Source organism: Topomyia yanbarensis, chromosome 2 (assembly GCF_030247195.1).
Source record: "Topomyia yanbarensis strain Yona2022 chromosome 2, ASM3024719v1, whole genome shotgun sequence".
NCBI lineage: Eukaryota > Metazoa > Arthropoda > Insecta > Diptera > Culicidae > Topomyia > Topomyia yanbarensis.
Window position 1 is genome coordinate 200,483,758 of NC_080671.1, and position 20,598 is coordinate 200,504,355.

Consider the following 20,598-nt stretch of genomic DNA (forward strand, 5'->3'; position numbering starts at 1 on the left):
CCATATTCCAGAATTAGTCACATCGGTGATGACTGAACCGATTTTCATAAACCATATCTCAAATGGAGGGTATAATATGCTGTTGGGTGTTGCATACTCCATCAGCCCCCTCTCAACTTCCCCTCACACCATCTCTTTCTACATACCCGCCCCCCCCTCCCTCCCCTTTGTCCTATATTCTCTTCATCCGCCATATACATTTTCAGAGAATTTCGCCCCATAGCCATATATTATAAATGAATTTGGAGTCGCTCAGCTCAAATTTGATATCGAGAAGATCAGATCAATTCATCTTATAGTGATAAATTGATTCTGTCACATTTTATGATATAAGTTTTGCCAATAGTTGGTAATAAATTTCGTATTTATTACCAACTATTGGCAGAACATAAAAAAATTATCTGATTTCATTGTCGTCTATTCGGTCCTTGCGGATTAGATTTCAACGTACTTTAGTGAACTGTAACTTTTTGCCTTTCTCAATAGAAAGGTATTGCAATTGCTCTGAAAACCGACTTTTTAACGGAGGCCCGGAGGGCCGAGTGACATATACCATTCGATTCAGTTCGTCGAGTTCGGCAAATGTCTGTGTGTGTGTATGTATGTGTGTGTGTATGTATGTGTGTGTGTATGTGCGTCTGTGTGTGTGTACGCGAACACAATCTCACTCACTTTTCTCAGAGATGGATGAACCGATTTTTACAAACTTAGTCCCAAATGAAAGGTGCAACGTTCCCATAGGCTGCTATTGAATTTCTAATGGATCCGACTTCCGGTTCCGGAATTACAGGGTGATGAGTACGATCACGCAGAAAACGTCGAATTTAAGAAATTCTGCAATGAATGTATAATGGTGAAAATTTTTCCAAAATGTGACCACAACTGCTTCGATTTGTAGTACTAGGTCATTAACAGCCATTCAAAGTCTCTTTGGTCACATTGGCCACCATCATCGGTTCCGGAAGCCCCGGCGGAAGTATCCAAATTCAGACTAACAGTCACATCGGTTTCTCGGAGATGGCTAGACCGATTCGACTAAACTTGGCCTCAAATGAAAGGTATTGCGTCCCCGTAAATGGCTATTTAATTTCATCCCGATCCGACTTCCGGTTCCGGAGTTGTGGCGTGCGATCACATAGCAAATTGTGATTCAAACCGATACCCCGATGGGAGCAAAAAAGGTAAAAATTTCGCTAAAATGTCTCTCAAATAACTTAACTTTGCAGTTCTAGGTCACCGACGGCCAAACAAACTTTCGTTGACTACATTGACCACCATAGACGGTTCCGGAAGTGCCCGGGAAAAGCGGCCATCTTTCATAACTAGCAAACTCATATCAGTTTCTCGGAAATGGTTGGGCCGATTTTCACAAACTTAGTCCCAAATGATAGCTATATTATCCCCACAGATGTCTGTAACATTTCGCACGGACCGCTTGTATGGTTCCGGAAATATAGACTGAACGGTCCGGTCACACATGAAATTCCCATATAAGCCGGAACTCAATTTTTTTTTTCAAAGGGGGGACCCCATGAAATTTCAGAAATCGAATTCGTATTTTTGATGCCAAACATCTTTAAAATGCATGAAACGTCGAGATTTTATGTTATCTCGAAAAATTTTTTTTTATGAAAATCGACTTTTTGGGACTTTGCCGATTTCGCACCTTTTTGCCTTTCTCAATAGAAAGGTATTGCAATTGCTCTGAAAACCGACATTTTAACGGAGGCCCGGAGGGCCGAGTGACATATACCATTCGATTCAGTTCGTCGAGTTCGGCAAATGTCTGTGTGTGTATGTATGTGTGTATGTATGTATGTGTGTGTGTATGTGTGTGTGTATGTGACCAAAAATGTCACTCATTTTTCTCAAAGATGGCTGAACCGATTTTGACAAACTTAGTCTCAAATGAAAGGTGCAACGTTCCCATAGGCTGCTATTGAATTTCTAATGGATCCGACTTCCGGTTCCGGAATTACAGGGTGATAAGTACGAACACGCAGAAAATGTCGATTTTAATAAATTCTGCAATGAATGTATAAAGGCGAAAAATTTTCCAAAATATGACCACAACTGCTTCGATTTGTAGTATTAGGTCACTAACATCCATTCAAAGTCTATTTGGCCACATTGGCCACCATCCTCGGTTCCGGAAGCCCCGGCGGAAGTATCTAAATTCAGAATAACAGTCACATCGGTTTCTCGGAGATGGCTAGACCGATTCGACTAAACTTGGCCTCAAATGAAAGGTATTGCGTCCCCGTAAATGGCTATTTAATTTCATCCCGATCCGACTTCCGGTTCCGGAGTTGTGGCGTGCGATCACATAGCAAATTGTGATTCAAACCGATACTCCGATGAAAGCAAAAAAGGTAAAAATTTCGCTAAAATGTCTCTCAAACAACTTAAATTTGCTGTTCTAGGTCACCGACGGCCAACCAAACTTTCGTTGACTACATTGACCACCATAGACGGTTCCGGAAGTGCCCGGGAAAAGCGGCCATCTTTCAAAATTTACGAACTCACATCAGTTTCCCGAAAATGGTTGGGCCGATTTTCACAAACTTAGTCCCAAATGATAGCTATAATATCCCCATAGATGTCAATAAAATTTCGCACGGATCGCTTGTATGGGTCCGGAAATATAGACTAAATCGTCCGGTCACATATGAAATTCCCATATAAGCCGGAACTCAAATTTTTTTTTCAAAGCGGGGACCTCATGAAATTTCAGAAATCGAATTCGTATTTTTGATGCCAAACATCTTTAAAATGCATGAAACGTCGAGATTTTATGTTATCTCGAAAAATTTTTTTTTATAAGAATCGACTTTTTGGGACTTTGCCGATTTCGCACCTTTTTTCAGTTCAATATTACCATGGCTGTTTTTTCTTTTTCAAAATTTTCACATTCTCGTGATTCATGATTGAGAAAGGCACAATTGCACCGCTAGGTGGATTAAAATAGGTTTTTTACTACAAATTTTATATAAGATGATAGAATCTATCGACATTCTTACTATGACTTTCAGCTATCAACTCGGTATCGTTTGTTGGTTTTAATCGACGATTTTATTAATTGTGTGTTTAGGCTAGCCTCAATTCGGTTGATTTCTTAGCTGTATTTTCGATATAGGTATAACACTTTTTTACATTTTAAAGACATTTAATTAGCTTGAGATTACTGGGAAAAGTTTTGAAAATTTAGAGCCATAGTACTCAAATGAGAGCAAGGATGCGAAGTACACAGATTGGAAAACTAGAAGTATCTTTAGAAAAAGCGCTTCTCTTATAATCTAGCCAAATATTAAAATGCGCCTTTCTACTACTTATGCGCAAATTAATAAGTATTGATGCCTCGTTAGCTTAGTGTCGACTATCAGAGATAGTACTTCATCAGCCTTTAACTTCGCAAATTCTGTAGCATAAGCACTCAAGTTAGCAGAATTTTCATAATAACTTGCATCAATTTTAGACAATTCTAATTCAGTGAAGATACGTTTTTAACAGCCCTTTGGTGAGTTTTAGGCTGTTAAAACGGGGATATTGACAAAATCAGGACATATATTTTTCTTTCATTTTAACAAACAGAAGCTCTTAAAATATTCTTCTCTAGTCCCAAGATATAGTTTCATGATTCTTTCCGATTATTTAGTATATATTTCAGGAGCGGATCTAGAAAAAAAATTCGGGAGGGGTCCGAAATTTTTTATTTTGTACAATAAATTATACGTCAAAAACTAATTTAATGAAAATCAGTTTTGGTGGTAAAATTTGGTTTCAAATGATTTTATGTTTAAAACTAGTATAAAATTAAAACTAATTTAAAATTTCTCAAAAGGTTAAAAAATTTCGGAGCGGGTCCGGACCCCCAGGACCCTCCCCCTGGATCCGCCACTGATATATTTCGCTTAATAGGGTCAGACAGCGCAAAATTTAAAATAAAATTAACATTTGGATTTTTTCTTATTAAGGATCTCTAAGATAAGAAAAATATGCTCAAGAAAAAAATTGCTCGAATTCGACTTGGTTCGTCTGCTAGAGCTCATCGAACTACTAACTATCAATTTTCATATGAGGCTGACAAAATCGTGGGCTGATAAAAGCGGGTCTTCACTATAATCTATCAATCGTACAATGTAATGGTACACGTACAACAACATGACAACAATGTTCCATAAATACCTTCTCGTCTCATTGCGACTGTACTCTCCGCAAAATAGATCTTTGCCACACACGTCCATAGCGAACTAGTCCATTGTTCTTTCAAATTGATGTTCTTTGGGTGTTTCAAACAACTCGAATAATTAAAAATCATGTTCGATTTTATTCTGTTTGCTTTCGTCCATTTTTGGACAGCCAGTTTATAAAAGGAGCAAATGAGTTATTTTAAATCTGCAATATTTTCCTAATGCACTGCCCATAATCGTAAGTCAGTCCCATGCTGTATGGGGTTCCCTATCCACATGGGACTGACTTGCGATTATAGGCAGCACACTAGTTATAACACTATTTGTAACTTGTATGGACTTGTCAGCTTCAGATTCATCCAAATCTGAAAATATCAGATCCGTCCAGATTTCGAAAATATATATTTTAGCTGTTTGTCAGCTAAGGGGTCATGCACAAATGACGTAGCTTTTTGCCTTTCTCATATAGAGGATATGCAATCACTCTAAAAATCGTCAACCTAATCCCGGCATTGACATAAGGTTTCTGGGTTTTAACAGGAGAAATTAACACCCCCCCCCCCTCATCGGTCACCGCCAATTTAAATTCCCCTTAGATCACCCCTCATTGTACTATTGTGTGTTGGTGTAAAGTGTACTAAGAATGTAGTAGATGTTTCCATAATTGAAACGAACATAACCAAACCAGCCATAGACTCATAGTTTAAAGACATGAGAAAGGCACAATTGCACCACTAGGTGGATTAAAACAGGTTTTTTAAACTTGTATAAACATTTCCAGGTTTTCTTAGGTCATTTGATTTTTAGTTTTTGTTTAGCTACAGCATGAGCGGCAAAAGATGATGTCCTCCATCTTGAGGGTTCGGTGAAACAAGGTATGGGAGCAGTGATATTTTCGGTCGCTACTGGCCTTCCGCTCCACGCTCAGGGATGTCAGGATCCGGTAAACTGTACTCACGGGCACGTTTTCGTCTTGAAAGCCGTCTACCGTAAACGTTTTTCCACGATAACCACGCGTTTCGTAAAACCGTACAACACGCTCGCTGAGTGCTTGCTATTTCGACGCCATCTTCGATTGAACTGACAGCACCCGAGCGAAAAGAAACATGCCATCCATTTCTAGGGAGTTCAGAGAGCACTTTACTTTAATTACAGAAAGGTATTAAAATCATTCTCTTTTCTTATTTAACTAATAATACCCGTTAATTAAAAATATAAACTTTCAGCAAATTTTGATTGTTTGAGCTCCAATTTTGTACATAAACCCTTAAAGTAGCAATTATTTATTCTTTTTCGTGATATAAATTTTGTCGGTGCCTTTTTTGCGCATGGGTATACCAGACTGTGGTTAAAAGACCCAGGGTTTTTTGGATGCCCATAAAATCATACTAGTTTACCGCACTTGCGGTGCCATGGAAACTACAAAGAAACGGACCCATCGTTTTAAAAAAAATATTTAAAACCCATCGTTTTTGTCAGCAAAAATATTTTTATGAGACGCGCCAACCGGCATCGAAAAGTCAGGTCCAATCTAACATCAGTTCTATTACCGCTGAATGCAACGTGCCATAGTCGCCGATGCTATCGAAACTTAGTCGCCGGTGATTAGCAAGCAACGAACAGCAGAAAGGCGGTATTAGGCACGCTGAGTTTCAACGTCGTCGTAGTAGCACCACAGCTTCAAGCAGCAGCCATCCTGACTCTGGTTGCGATAACTACAAATAAGATCAAAGCACTTAGAATTTGACCGCAAATGCAAGGTAAATGAAAAGATGTCCAAAGACTACCAAGTGACTGTAATGGGAAGTTAAACGGACCGACGTTTGAATTAGGTTACAACCTTCACTTATGCGCCACGCAAGTTTTTGTCTTACCGTGAAGGAGCGAGTTATAACAACAATATTTAATATTGCAGCCATTGAAATCAATCGATATTAAGTCGAATCTAAGTACATGATTCGATGTTAATTCTTTTTAAATATTCGCATTTTCCGCTGCAGGAATAGAACAATTCTTTGAAATAGTGTCTCTTCATGCCCAAATTGTTGGCCAGGTAGATTTTGTTATATATTCTGACAGAAGTTTTGTGCCTTCTTTTATAGTGAGCGGTTCGGAGAGGCGAAAATAGCAAACAAGTAGATTAAAAGTAATATTAATATTTTCATATTCAACTAACTAGCTTCTCAAAGACGGCGCCGGTAGTTAAGTGGCAAATCTAAGGTTTTGATGGTATGGTCGCCCCTATGGTGTCGTTCATAGGCACTCAGTGCGGAAGGAGAGTGAAGGAAAAAAAATAAATAATAACAATAATTAACCTTTTCACCTTTCGAAAGTACAAATTTTCAATACCTTCATTGTTAGGTAAACAAATAAACATAGCGAAACATCGAAATTACTCGAACCTATCAATATGAGCAACACAATTCATTTCAACAATTCACTACCACAACTATTAGCAGTTCATTCACATTCAGTCACAAACAGAAATGCAACTATTTGCCAACGAAGCTCACCAAAGACGAGAAGGATGCTATATCACTTAGACTGCAATATTATACAAAATGTAAACCCAAACATAAATGAATAAAAATTTAAGTTAAAAGAATTCATTTCAATAGCAGTCATGTAAAACAGTCGAAATAGGAAACAGATCGAAGGCACGCTACCGTGAGGCACACATCCTCGACTACCAACGTTCCATTTGAGCCAGTATATTATGGTAAGGCGAGGTGTCGTAAAAATAACATAATTGATTCTGTACCAGATTTCGACGACATAGTGGAAAATGCCTAATCTGGCCGCGAAAATATCGTTGGGACCTCAAGAAGTCCAGGAGTCATATTTAGAGGTTTTTATGTAGATTTGTCCATTCACAATCCCTGATGTGATGAACAAATGACAATTTGCCACATGCGCGGATCGCTTGCCAAACAAGGATTGCGTACCGAATTTCGACATCTTCTTTCTATACAGCTTCCTTATGCAAATTTTGCCACCTTGTTGGTTGCGGCTCCTGCTTGGTGCCTTTAGATCTTTCTATACGTGTTGTAGAAAACATTTCATTGTTTTTGCTCAAAATGATTTGAAACTTGAATCTAAATGTTGGGTTGACGTTTGAATTAGTCCAATGCCATCCCGGCCATGTAGTGTCTTGTTTCCTACCGCTACCAACACTTCACTTGATTGTCTAATTCTCTTTAAACGTCACATGGGATAAGGTGCAATAAGTAAATCCGGGCAACTGATCCATTGTTACCCCACACGCTAAAGAACATAGCCTTCAGAATGATTCTTAATTCATCCTATGTTGGGGCCCCTAAAAGCCCTGGGCCCTGGCCCAGTGTGCTCATGCGTATAAACGGTACTAATTTCAATAATTTATTCCGCGTGATCATTTTTCATTCTGAGTATGCTACACTATCTTCGATTCTTATCTTTTCAGTACTTTTCTAGCCGAGAACGATTGATGCCAAAATATCCTTATTTTTAAGCCCATAAAATTTCAACGAATGCTTTTTGATTCATTCATCAAGCATCGAAAGTTGTCGACTGCGATAAGAAAACATCACCATTGGCCCGATCTTCAGTCAATGCTGAGTTGCCTTTGACATCACGTAGTACAGCATTTATTGACGAATGAAAAGTTTTATTTGACGCGTTATGTATTTGGAATTGATCGCCTACTACAAATAGTATGGACGATTAGTTCAGTATACAACATTCGACGTTCATTGTATTATTTTGCATCAATATTTTCATCAATCACCATCACTGGCTAAACTGCAAGAGACGGCAGCCTGATTGATTCTTAAGTTTCGGAGGACAAGCTCAGAAATATTTTCTAGGTGAGCTTGAAAGAGCAACAAAATTCACTTCATACCCGCCACGCTGAAGGGTATGTTTCGATTGTGTGCCTCGTCATTCGTTCAGTGCAGCGCATTCATTCAGTTATTCAATCGGTTCGAGTTCAACTTCAGTTACAAACTGAATTGTATTTTTATGCTAGTAATCAGAGTTAAAAATATTCAAATTCATTGAATGGAAATTGATCATATTCAGCCGCATTCATCTTCAATATTCAGTAAGGCTAACGAAAACGTCAAATGAACCAGCCGCCCATGCATTCAAGCAGGTTTTCATTCGTCTCCGAATATTGCATGAAGAGAACATGCAAGAACGAATCAAACGCATCAAAGTAGGCCCTGGCACAATGAAAGCGATGATAATTATTGTTTTATATTCTTTACCAACTTTTGATAACATTTATCCAGATAGGGTGATGAGCCCATTATCGCCATGTTTCTATTATCCCCCTACCCATTTGAAACCGTTGGTTAGAGCAGTGTCTACCATCTTTGTTCAACGCATTGAGTCAAATGGTAGCGCAACAATAGGGGCTTTCGATTCGAGTTTTCGTTGAGATCAAACACGAGAATTTCACTGTTTTCAGCGCTTTTGTGTTATTATATTGGTTCTTAACAACGAAGCCAAGCTGTTGATGTCAATTTTTATGCATTCCATTGATTGTAGGCCGAGAAATTAATAAATTAGTGAGGCACCCTGCTTAGTATGGTGAAAATAGGCACTTTACCCTATTTAGATTTTTTATATTCATCACGAGTCGCAACAGATTCATTTTCAACCGTCAAATAAGAGAGTCGATTATTTTTAACTCTGCTGGTAATATAATGCAAAAGTTCACCTGGCGTAGAATACGCAGTTATTGTTAAATATAAACGATGTCACCTTCTGCCATTAATTTGTCTACGTATAACAAATGAATGCTGATAGCATTTGATTCTGCGTAAAACTTCAATCGGCTTGGAAGTGAGTACTGGTTTCGATAAATTCATGCAGAGCTAGGGAACTGAATTTGAGATATTGCACCTCTGAACAACGCAGCTAATGCTTCTCCGCTAAGAAAAAGGCACAAGTGAATCATTGGATAAACCGTAAAACGTTCGCGCTATTATTCGGAGTCTAAAGAAATATTAATCCAATGAAAGTTTAACAATGCCTAATACAATCTGTTGTCATTCAAATAAATAAGCCCGAAAATAAGCAATTGTACTTAGCAGAAAATTTTGAAATTCAAGCATGACTCTAAATCTCCGTTCATTTGTACACAGCTTCGGTCAGACCTCAACATATAGCTGTATTTTGCACTAACACTATTCCTTTCTTTTTTCAAACAATCGATAATTCAAAAATATTTTTCCGTATCAATTAGTCAACAGTTCGATAACGATTAGCAATATCCCGAAATAACTGTCAGAATTCGCGAGCACCTAAATTAATTCAGTTGCCTTTCGTCCGGCCGTGCGAACGAAACGCGGTTCGATTTTTAAATTTGAATAATCCTCGTTAACATGGCGACTCGTACCAAATCTCGACAGGCTAACACTTTTCGAAACCCCTTGTTGGAAGGGGTACGGTGGTCAGAAAAGTGTTCCAGTCGGTTAAGTTTAATATGGAGTATTCTGCCTCAGTATCTACGCAATCTTATTATAAGTTCAGCTGTTCTGTTTTTTGCATCAGCTATCAAAGGTAAGAGTATTGTTCAGATGTTTTGCAAATGGTCTGAAATAAGTTCACGTGCATTCCAGGTGATTGGATTATTATCGCTGTGCACTTGCTGAAACAACTTAACGGTGCATCCACTAATAAGGCGAATGAAGCACAGCGAATTGATTCGGTGCACTCCATCCTGGCGTCATATAATCTACATGGTTTGACGTACTTTTTGATAGCGGCTGTTGTCGGCTCGTACTTAATATACTTTTCGATTGGCGGCTTCATTCACGTAGGTTATTAGATTGCGAGTCACCTTAATTTTGCCTTATAATTTTGCTTTCCACCAACAGTGGTATTTTTATATCAAGAGACGGGATAAAGCTCACGAATGGAAATGCCAACCAGAAAAGTTTCTCTCTCCGGAATTGGAGCTTCATGAGATCATCGTTGGTGCTTCATCGCTGCTCGTTGTAAGCTTATTTTCTGGAATCATCGCATGTTATGCGATGAATAGCGGAAAAGGACTCACTATCTACTACCGTTTTGATGAATATGGATGGTTTTGGTTCGTCGCGCAGATTGGTGTTGTGTTTGTGTATCAGGTAAACAGAAATTTTTCGATGTCTTTTAACAGCTTATGAGTTTGAGTGGCACAATGCTTTTTGCTACGAATTTATGTTGGATAATGTATTTCCGAGTGAGTGCTTTCGTTTTTGTTGTTGCAGTATACTGCCGCTAGAAGCATAACTGTCCCATGTGCTAAGGGAATCCCTATACCCATGGACAATTATGCGTAGAGCGGCAGTATATCGGTATAACAACATGTAGGTGTAACATATGCGTAATATTTAAGTTTTTTCCTGCACCAAGGTAAAATATAACACATCTAGATAGCTTTCGTCAAACTACAACATCAAATACATTCACAAATCACGTTTGGGTCATTTTAGAGAAATATTAACGGCTTTTACCCAGTTAGTTCAACCGGAAAATGAGCCGGAATTCTGGCTGGTTTTTTAATACAACTTGTTTTTATTTTCTTCGATAGTATTATCATCAAATTGACTTTCGCTGTTTCAAATAAAATTTATATATAAACCCTTTAAAAAATCACGAAATTAGCTCAGTGGTTCTCGTTAACTTTGTGTATAACTCCTTCAAGTCATACTTATACGGAGCACGTTTTTTTTAAATAGTTCAAATTTCTATAAAAAATAGTCAGCGTGGTAACTTTTGTTATAGTGTTTAAATGTTTTGGAGTGCTGTCCACTAGTTGTGTATATTTAAACGAAATTTTCTCCCATTCTTCTAAAAACTAAGAGAAGTATTTACTATTCACCTACTCAATGGAAGAACATCGATTCGTCAGACTTTTCCATAGGTATTACGGAGTTGGAGGTTTAGAAGGGAATAAGGGTTAGAATTCGCTTCAAGCAACAGAACTAAGTTGGCACCGGATTGACATTAGCACCAAAAAATGAAACCACTATTTGTGTTTCCGAGCAAGCCCCTCAATCCTTCAATAGTAATTGAAATATGATGTGCAAAGGTATTGTGCGTGTTAATGAATTTTTGCGGAATTTTTAATTTAATTTTTCAAAAGTTATAAAAGTTTTTCTGTGATCGTTTTTACTGGTCTCCCCATCGCACACATGACCAAGCGAAATTAAAAAAAAATCATGACAAAAAATAATGAAATAATACGTACTGTAATCATTTTTCCTTATTGTCGGGACCTTTAGGTAGCAGTAAGAAATATAAAAGGGTTGTGTTTCATAAATTTCGATTTTGACGTAGGACTACGTCTTTGTTTTCGATATAGGGGTGCACGTTGCAAATTCTACAAAAATGGTATGTGGTCCAATTTTAAACGCATATTATTCAGCCATCTCACGATGAATTTTCAATTTTTTTTGCTCATGTCGTTCCGAAATACTTCTAAGAATAGTTTCCGATAGATAAACCCAAAGATTTTTGATATCATGGCATTAAAAATTGAAATAATGAGCAACCTAGTCAAAATATCGCGCATCTACACACAGAAGATAGCGCTTCCCTAGTCCAGCACGACAGATTTGTGTACCTAGCGCGCTGCGCTTCTATGAATGACGTCATCATCGACTATTTAAACGGACGGATTTCGCCAGACCAGCTCAGTTGCCTGTTGAGCGTCAGACGAAGCAGATCACTGCGTTGTGTGTTTTCACAGCCAGTGCAGCTGAGTTAGAAGTCCGTTACACTGCCTGTGGAGGTACGCTACCCAGTGAATGCGACTGTGCTTGCCGTTCAAACACTATGCTATCTTTTGTGTTGTGCTCGTTTCCAGCGCACTTTTATGTATAATTATTCGTACACAAAATAGTTTGTACATGCGAGCTCCATTTGCAAACACGGTTAACATAGTGTCGTGGTATTAGTTATCTCTTTCGCTCTACCCATCATCATCAGCGTTGATTCATTTTGCTTTGTGCGCTTGGATTTAATGTTTGAGGTAAATGTGTAGGTAGGTAGATCTAATTTGTTACTAAATTGCGCAACGAAAGTTTATTACTTACGTTCGATCAATTCATTGATTCATTTCCCCTTCACGCGATTCATTTTCACTCAGCCTATAGTATTTTGATTCTACTAATAGGTACATACTACAAAGCATATTAATGAATGAATACACTGCCACTTTTTTTCAATTTGTTTATTTGATAAGGCACGTATGCGTTAGCTTAAAGGTGCCATTTTTTCATTGTTTTACATTTTGAATTTCTTAAAACTAGGGGGTTACACATTTCAATATTATTTTGTTTTATATAATGAAAATAAAAAAAGCTTTACAGCTAACTTATACATATAAAAGAGGGTATAATATAATATTCGTAAGATTTGGGGGACGGGTCATTTTGTGTGTTCTTTTTATAGTAATTCACTTTATGATTTTTAGAAGGGAGATTGTAGGAGAAACTAATTATTAACTAAGCGGAAAATTTTACAAGCTTATTAACTAGAAATAACTAGAGAGAGTGGTTCAAGATTAGGGGAAATAATTAGGGTTATTTTAAAGTAGTGGTACTGTTGTGCATTTCTTAACGAGTTTAAATATTGATCAATTAAAACTAGAAGATAGGGGGGCACATAAGTTTTGGGAAGATACTCAAGGGGAGAAGGGGGTGAAGTCATACATCTGTGTATCAGAGACATTGGAGGGAGGGTGGACAAGGCTGAAAGGGGGGGGGGATATAAACTTTCAGTTTCCGGCATCAGGAATCAACGGCCAGGATTACAGATTCGAACCGATTGATCAACTAAAACTAGAAGATAGGGGGGCACATAAGTTTTGGGAAGATATTCAAGGGGAGAAGGGGGTGAAGTCATACATCTGTGTATCAGAGACATGGGAGAGGGTGGACAAGGCTGAACGGGGGGGGATATAAACTTTCAGTTTCCGGCATCAGGAATCAACGGCCAGGATTACAGATTCGAACGGATGCATCAAGTATTGGGACGCCGGGCGGTTTTCCTCGAGCCGGTAGGGGTTCCTCCAGACGATTTCGTAGTACGGCTCAGATACGGATCGGAAACACACCGCGTTGCGCGTGTGATGTTGTACTGTAGATCTCGTGTTGTTGGTTCATTCGACAGATGTTTTGTCTCGTCTTGGAATCGTATCAAACCATCGTTGGGGTACGGTAGGCGGAAGAGGGCACTTCTGGGAATGATAAGAGAAAAGATAGGGGCATTTAAATTTGGATATTGATGGTTTTGAGGAACGTGTATATAAGGGACATGTAGAGAATATCGCGGTTTGCTAGTACATCTCGGACCGGGACATTGGGTGATCTTCCTCGGGCCCGAAGGGAATCGAATAGTTGAGATCTGGCAGAACAGTACTCGGCGCATGCCCAGACAATATGTTCGATTTCGTGATAACCGTTGCCACAAGCGCAGATACCGCTGACCACGAGCCCAATACGCCGGAGATGTGCGTCCAGCGTGTAGTGATTGGACATGAGTCGAGACATCACGCGAATGAAATCCCGACCCACATCCATCCCCCTGAACCAAGGTTTCGTCGATACCTTAGGGATTATCGAATGTAGCCACCTTCCCAGTTCACCATTGCTCCATGAAGTTTGCCAACTTTCGAGGGTTCTCTGATGAGTAATACTGAAAAATTCGCTGAAGCTAATTGGTCTTTCATATATGTCACCTTGTAAAGCGCCCGCCTTAGCTTAAGAGTCCGCTTCTTCATTACCTGGAATGGAGCAATGCGAGGGAACCCAAACTAAGGTAATCTTGTACGATCTTACAGACAAAGCACGCAGGCGCTCCCAGATTTTCCCCAGAAAATATGGAATGTGCTTTCTAGGTTTCATTGAACGGAGAGCCTCGATTGAGCTGAGGCTATCCGAGACAATAAAGTAATGATCGGTGGGCAAAGTATCAATGATCCCAAGGGTATACTGAATAGCAGCAAGTTCTGCGACGTAAACTGAAGCAGGATCATTGAGTTTGAATGAGGCGGTGAGGTGTTGATTGAATATATCGAAGCCAGTGGACCCGTCGAGGCTTGATCCGTCGGTGTAAAACATCTTGTTGCAGTCGACTTCTCGAAATTTACTATGATAGATGCTTGGGATCACTTGCGGACGTATGTGATCCGGGATTCCACGAATCTCGTCTTTCATGGATGTGTCGAAGAATACAGTTGAATCAGAAGCATGAAAGAGATTGACACGGTTGGGATAGTATGAAGAAGGATTGATATTTTGTGCCATGTAATCGAAGTACAAGGACATAAATCGGGTTTGAGAATTGAGCTCGACAAGCCTTTCGAAATTTGCAATTACTAACGGGTTCAAGATATCGCATCGGATGAGCAATCGATATGAGAGGTCCCAAAATTGATTTTTCAGCGGAAGGACGCCCGCCAGCACTTCTAAACTCATCGTATGTGTCGAGTGCATGCAACCCAAAGCAATACCCAAACAACAATATTGGATTCGCTCTAGTTTGATGAAATGCATGTTCGCAGCGGAGCGGAAACAGAAACTCCCGTACTCCATCACCGACAATATTGTTGTTTGGTACAGCCTGATCAGGTCTCCTGGGTGGGCACCCCACCATGTTCCGGTTATTGTACGGAGAAAGTTGATCCTTTGCTGGCACTTCTGTTTCAGATACCTAATGTGACATCTCCAGGTTCCTTTAGAGTCGAACCAGACCCCGAGATATTTGAAAGTTGAAACCTGAGCAATAGTTTGACCCATTAATTGAAGCTGTAGTTGCGCTGGTTCACGCTTCCTTGAAAATACGACTAGCTCAGTTTTCTCCGTGGAGAACTCGATACCTAGCTGGAGGGCCCAAGCAGACAAATTGTCCAAGATATCTTGCAATTGTCCTTGCAGATCGACGGCTTTGGGACCTGTAATAGAGACCACACCGTCATCTGCAAGCTGTCTTAGCGTGCAGGAATTGACAAGACATTCGTCAATGTCATTCACGTAAAAGTTATAGAGAAGGGGGCTTAGACATGAGCCCTGGGGAAGACCCATGTAGCTAATTCGTGATGTCGATAAATCACCATGCGAAAAATGCATATGTTTTTCAGACAGCAAGTTTAGCAAAAAGTTGTTTAGAGTCTGTGAAAGACCATGCTGGTGCAGCTTCTCAGAAAGAATTGTGATAGAAACTGAATCAAAAGCCCCCTTTATATCTAGGAAAACTGATGCCATCTGCTCTTTGCTAGCATAAGCCATTTGAATTTCTGTTGAGAGCATTGCAAGACAATCGTTCGTCCCTTTGCCTTTGCGGAAACCAAATTGTGTATCTGACAGTAAGCCATTTGCTTCAACCCAATTATCGAGGCGAAACAAGATCATTTTCTCGAACAACTTTCGGATACAGGACAGCATCGCAATCGGTCGATACGAGTTGTGGTCGGAGGCTGGTTTTCCTGGTTTTTGAATGGCGATGACCTTCACTTGCCTCCAGTCATGAGGGACAATATTACCCACAAGAAACTTATTAAATAAATTCAACAAGCGTCTCTTGGCAGAGTCTGGCAGATTCTTTAACAAGTTAAATTTGATTCTGTCTGGCCCTGGGGCTTTATTGTTACATGATAAGAGAGCAAGTGAGAACTCCACCATCGAAAACGGTGTTTCGTTCGCGTTATTGTGAGGGGACGCGGCGCGGTAGATCTTCTGTGCCGGGGCGGAATCCGGACAAACCTTCTTGGCAAAATCGAATATCCAACGGTTTGAATATTCCACGCTCTCATTAGTACTGTTTCGGTTTCGTAAGCGCCGGGCCGTACTCCAAAGAGTGCTCATCGATGTTTCTCTCGTTAGTCCGTCGACGAACCGGCGCCAGTAGCTACGTTTTTTGGCTTTTATCAAACTCTTCATGCGCGTTTCCGCCATCGCGTACTGTCGGTAGCTAGCTGGCAGCCCGTCGTCCCGGAAGGTCTTATACGCAGCGGCCTTCTCCGCGTACACGTCTGAGCACTCTTTGTCCCACCATGGATTGGGAGGACGCCCGCGTGAATTCGCGTCTGGTACGCGTTTAGTCTGAGCTTGAATCGCGGTATCGAGAATCAAGCCAGCCAGGAACCCGTACTCTTCCTCCGGAGGAAGCTCTTGAGTGCACTCGATTTTGTCGGATATCGCGGACGCGTAGCTCTTCCAATCAATATTTCGTGTGAGGTCATACGAAACATTGATTGTATTCGGTGGCCCTGAACCGTTAGCAATATTAATTACGATTGGCAGATGGTCGCTGCCGTGGGGATCAGAGACTACCTTCCACATGCAATCTAACCGCAGCGAGGTCGAGCAGAGGAACAGATCTAAGGCGCTCGGTCGCGCTGGAGGGGCAGGAATCCGTGTCATTTCACCCGTATTCAAAATAGTCATATTGAAGTTGTCGCAAAGCTCATGGAGTAGGGTAGATCGATTATCGTCATGAAGGCAACCCCATGCCGTGCCGTGGGAGTTGAAGTCACCTAAAACTAGCCTCGGTGCGGGGAGGAGTTCCGCAATATCGCAAAGCCGTCGGTGGCTAACTGAGGCTCTAGGGGGGATGTAGGTGGAAGCAATGCAAAGGTTTTTGCCTTTAATTCTGGTTTGGCAAGCGACAACTTCAATGCCTGGTGTCGAGGGGAGGTCGATCCGATTGAAAGAATAGCACTTTTTGATCCCCAAAAGTACTCCTCCGTAAGAGTCTTCTCGATCCAAGCGAATAATATTAAAATCGTGGAAGTGTAGGGTTATTTCTGAAGTGAGCCATGTCTCGCATAGGGCGAATGCATCGCATTTCAAATTATTTAGTAAGATTTTAAACGAATCGATTTTCGGGATAATGCTTCTGCAATTCCACTGTAGAACAGTGATTAAATCCTTGACCTCGTTCGATGAATTAGCCATCGAAGGATACAATCGCTGAAAGAAGGGGTCATTTCGCAGTGAACTGCATCAAAAATGTTTTTACTGCGGGGAGAAAGCTTATCAAGATACTTTTAAGGGGGTCAGAAATGTTTAACGCTGTAAGAATACGGTCCACATTGTCAGAGAAATTTATTAAGCCAGCACTGTTTTCTTTCTCTGGCTGAGATATGGGAACACTTGGGGTTTTTGATGTTCCTGGAAGTGCTGGGAACTCCTTTTCTGAGCTCAGGTTACTGAGACCGGGAGCGATTTGCTTCGGTTTTGCACCAGTACTTCCTTGAGTAGTTATTTTAGGGGGACCATGAAGAGACACCTTCTGGCCTTTACGACGAAGCTTGGAAGAGGAAATGTTCTTCCTGTTTCTACTACTTCTAGGCACAGCAGAAGATGTTCCCTCCTGGAGTTCATCACAGTCGCCTTCGTCAGTAGACAAGTTGGTAAAGATGTTCGTAGAGACAGGTGGCGTAGCTATCTTAAGCATTTCTGCAAAAGATCGCTTAGAGCGTCCCTGAAGGGAACGCTTAAGTTTTTCCTCGCGCTGTTTGTACGCGGGACATGAAGGGAGATCATGTGGGTTTCCCCCACAGTAGAGGCAGTTTTCGACATCTCTACCACAGGAATCATCCGCATGATTCCCACCGCATTTCCCACAGCGGGCTTTATTGCTACAATGGGAGGCTGTGTGTCCCAATTGTTTGCAATTGGTACAGTTCATGACCCGCGGCACAAATAGACGAACAGGTAGACGAACCTTGTCAAAGAGGAGGTAATTGGGCAGGGCAGAGCCAGCGAAGGTCACCCGATAAGAGTCTGAGTTGACGTATATTTTCTTGCCGTCAGCTGCGACTGATGCTGAATGCAAACGTTTGCATTCCAGTATCTTCACTGGCTTAAGCATGGGGTCTTTGAAACAGCCAGTCCCATATTTTAGCAGGTCCTCGCAATTCAGACTCGAATCGGAAACGACCCCACTGACTTCAACCCTGCTAGCTGGAATATACACCCTGTACTTCTTCGTAAAGGGCTCGTAGCCAGCAATATCGTTTGCCTGAGTTGAACTGTTAACCACCACCCGAAGCTTATCAGGGCGAATTTTCGATATTTCTGTCACGGCCGAATACCGATCCGTCAGAACTCGAGAAATCTGCAACAGATTCAAACACTTTTTTTCTTTGGTCCGAAAGAAGATCACAAATGGCCCGGTGGCCGAGCTCGGATATACCTTGAGCCGGGGAGCCGATTTTATTTCGACGTCCATCTCACCTTGAGATGAACCGCCGTCAGGGGAAGTCATTTTTGCACGGGCCTATTGCCCAGTGCACGTTATTAAGACAATCAAGAAGGGGAAACGAAAACTAATACTTAGCTTGTGTAGGTAACGGTATCCAGACGGCTTACTAGAAGAACACTGCTTCACTTCACTGACCGGCTAACGGTACTCGAAACAGAAACACAAAAGAAGGGAAAAAATACTGAAACCTCAACTAGGCGCAGAGTGTGCAAATAACCTTGAACGCGGATTAACACTATTTGTCGCTATAGAGTGTACGGACCGATGACAAAAGACTTCTATCTCGACTCAGTGCTCGATAACGAATGACACTGCCACTTGAAAAACCGTTGCAAAAACGCATCTTGTCCATATATAAAATTGTTTTCGATTCTTGTATATTTATAGTTTCGATATATGATAGCGAATGCAGTGAGATTTGTATGCGTACTTTAGGAAAGTTACATAATGGCAAAATATAACTAGAATGCTTGGTCTATACATGAAATGTGATTATATTGTCTAAAATTTGATTTTTCTTCACTGGTCCGGGTTTTTTACCACAAACAATCGAAAAGTTTTTACAAGCTAATCTTATGCTATAAAGATTTAGTTCCAGATATTAGTTCGGTCACAGTTTTCTGTCTTCTTTCCTCAGATCTTCTTAAATAAGTTTAATCGGATTCGATCACCTACTACAAATGAAATGATCTGATAACCAAGAAGGTTTGGTTCAATATATAATATTCGATGTTGATTAGTTGTGATTAAACCATACGTAAGAAATATATTTGATTTATTATTACTATAAATGTACTAAAAAACTACAAGGGGCAGCCCTATGGGGTTGCACGAGCTGTAGACGTAGGACTATACTACTTAATGTAAAATATTTATTTTTTAGTACAATTATAGTAATAATAAATCAAATATAATGCTTAAGCCAGTGAAGATACTGGAATGCAAACGTTTGCATTCAGCATCAGTCGCAGCTGACGGCAAGAAAATATACGTCAACTCAGACTCTTATCGGGTGACCTTCGCTGGCTCTGCCCTGCACAATTACCTCCTCTTTGACAAGGTTCGTCTACCTGTTCGTCTATTTGTGCCGCGGGTCATGAACTGTACCAATTGCAAACAATTGGGACACACAGCCTCCCATTGTAGCAATAAAGCCCGCTGTGGGAAATGCGGTGGGAATCATGCGGATGATTCCTGTGGTAGAGATGTCGAAAAGTGCCTCTACTGTGGGGGAAACCCACATGATCTCCCTTCATGTCCCGCGTACAAACAGCGCGAGGAAAATCTTAAGCGTTCCCTTCAGGGACGCTCTAAGCGATCTTTTGCAGAAATGCTTAAGATAGCTACGCCACCTGTCTCTACGAACATCTTTACCAACTTGTCTACTGACGAAGGCGACTGTGATGAACTCCAGGAGGGAACATCTTCTGCTGTGCCTAGAAGTAGTAGAAAAAGGAAGAACATTTCCTCTTCCAAGCTTCGTCGTAAAGGCCAGAAGGTGTCTCTTCATGGTCCCCCTAAAATAACTACTCAAGGAAGTACTGGTGCAAAACCGAAGCAAATCGCTCCCGGTCTCAGTAACCTGAGCTCAGAAAAGGAGTTCCCAGCACTTCCAGGAACATCAAAAACCCCAAGTGTTCCCATATCTCAGCCAGAGAAAGAAAACAGTGCTGGCTTAATAAATTTCTCTGACATTGTGGACCGTATTCTTACAGCGTTAAACATTTCTGACCCCCTTAAAAGTATCTTGATAAGCTTTCTCCCCGCAGTAAATACATTTTTGATGCAGTTCACTGCGAAATGACCCCTTCTTTCAGCGATTGTATCCTTCGATGGCTAATTCATCGAACGAGGTCAAGGATTTAATCACTGTTCTACAGTGGAATTGCAGAAGCATTATCCCGAAAATCGATTCGTTTAAAGTCTTACTAAATAATTTGAAATGCGATGCATTCGCCCTATGCGAGACATGGCTCACTTCAGAAATAACCCTACACTTCCACGATTTTAATATTATTCGCTTGGATCGAGAAGACTCTTACGGAGGAGTACTTTTGGGGATCAAAAAGTGCTATTCTTTCAATCGGATCGACCTCCCCTCGACACCAGGCATTGAAGTTGTCGCTTGCCAAACCAGAATTAAAGGCAAAAACCTTTGCATTGC

General features: G+C 40.7%; 1 protein-coding gene across 1 annotated transcript in view; it reads left to right on the forward strand.

The window, feature by feature from the left end:
- Nucleotides 1–9,507: 9,507 nt before the first annotated feature.
- Nucleotides 9,508–20,598, forward strand: part of LOC131682678 (uncharacterized) — a 44,455-nt gene continuing 33,364 nt past the window's right edge. Inside the window, exons 1-3 of the mRNA XM_058964348.1 lie at nt 9,508–9,737; nt 9,797–9,993; nt 10,055–10,306. Of these exons, the coding sequence (XP_058820331.1) occupies nt 9,560–9,737; nt 9,797–9,993; nt 10,055–10,306 (627 nt within the window). The 5' untranslated portion in view covers nt 9,508–9,559. The remainder of the gene's footprint in view (nt 9,738–9,796; nt 9,994–10,054; nt 10,307–20,598) is intronic.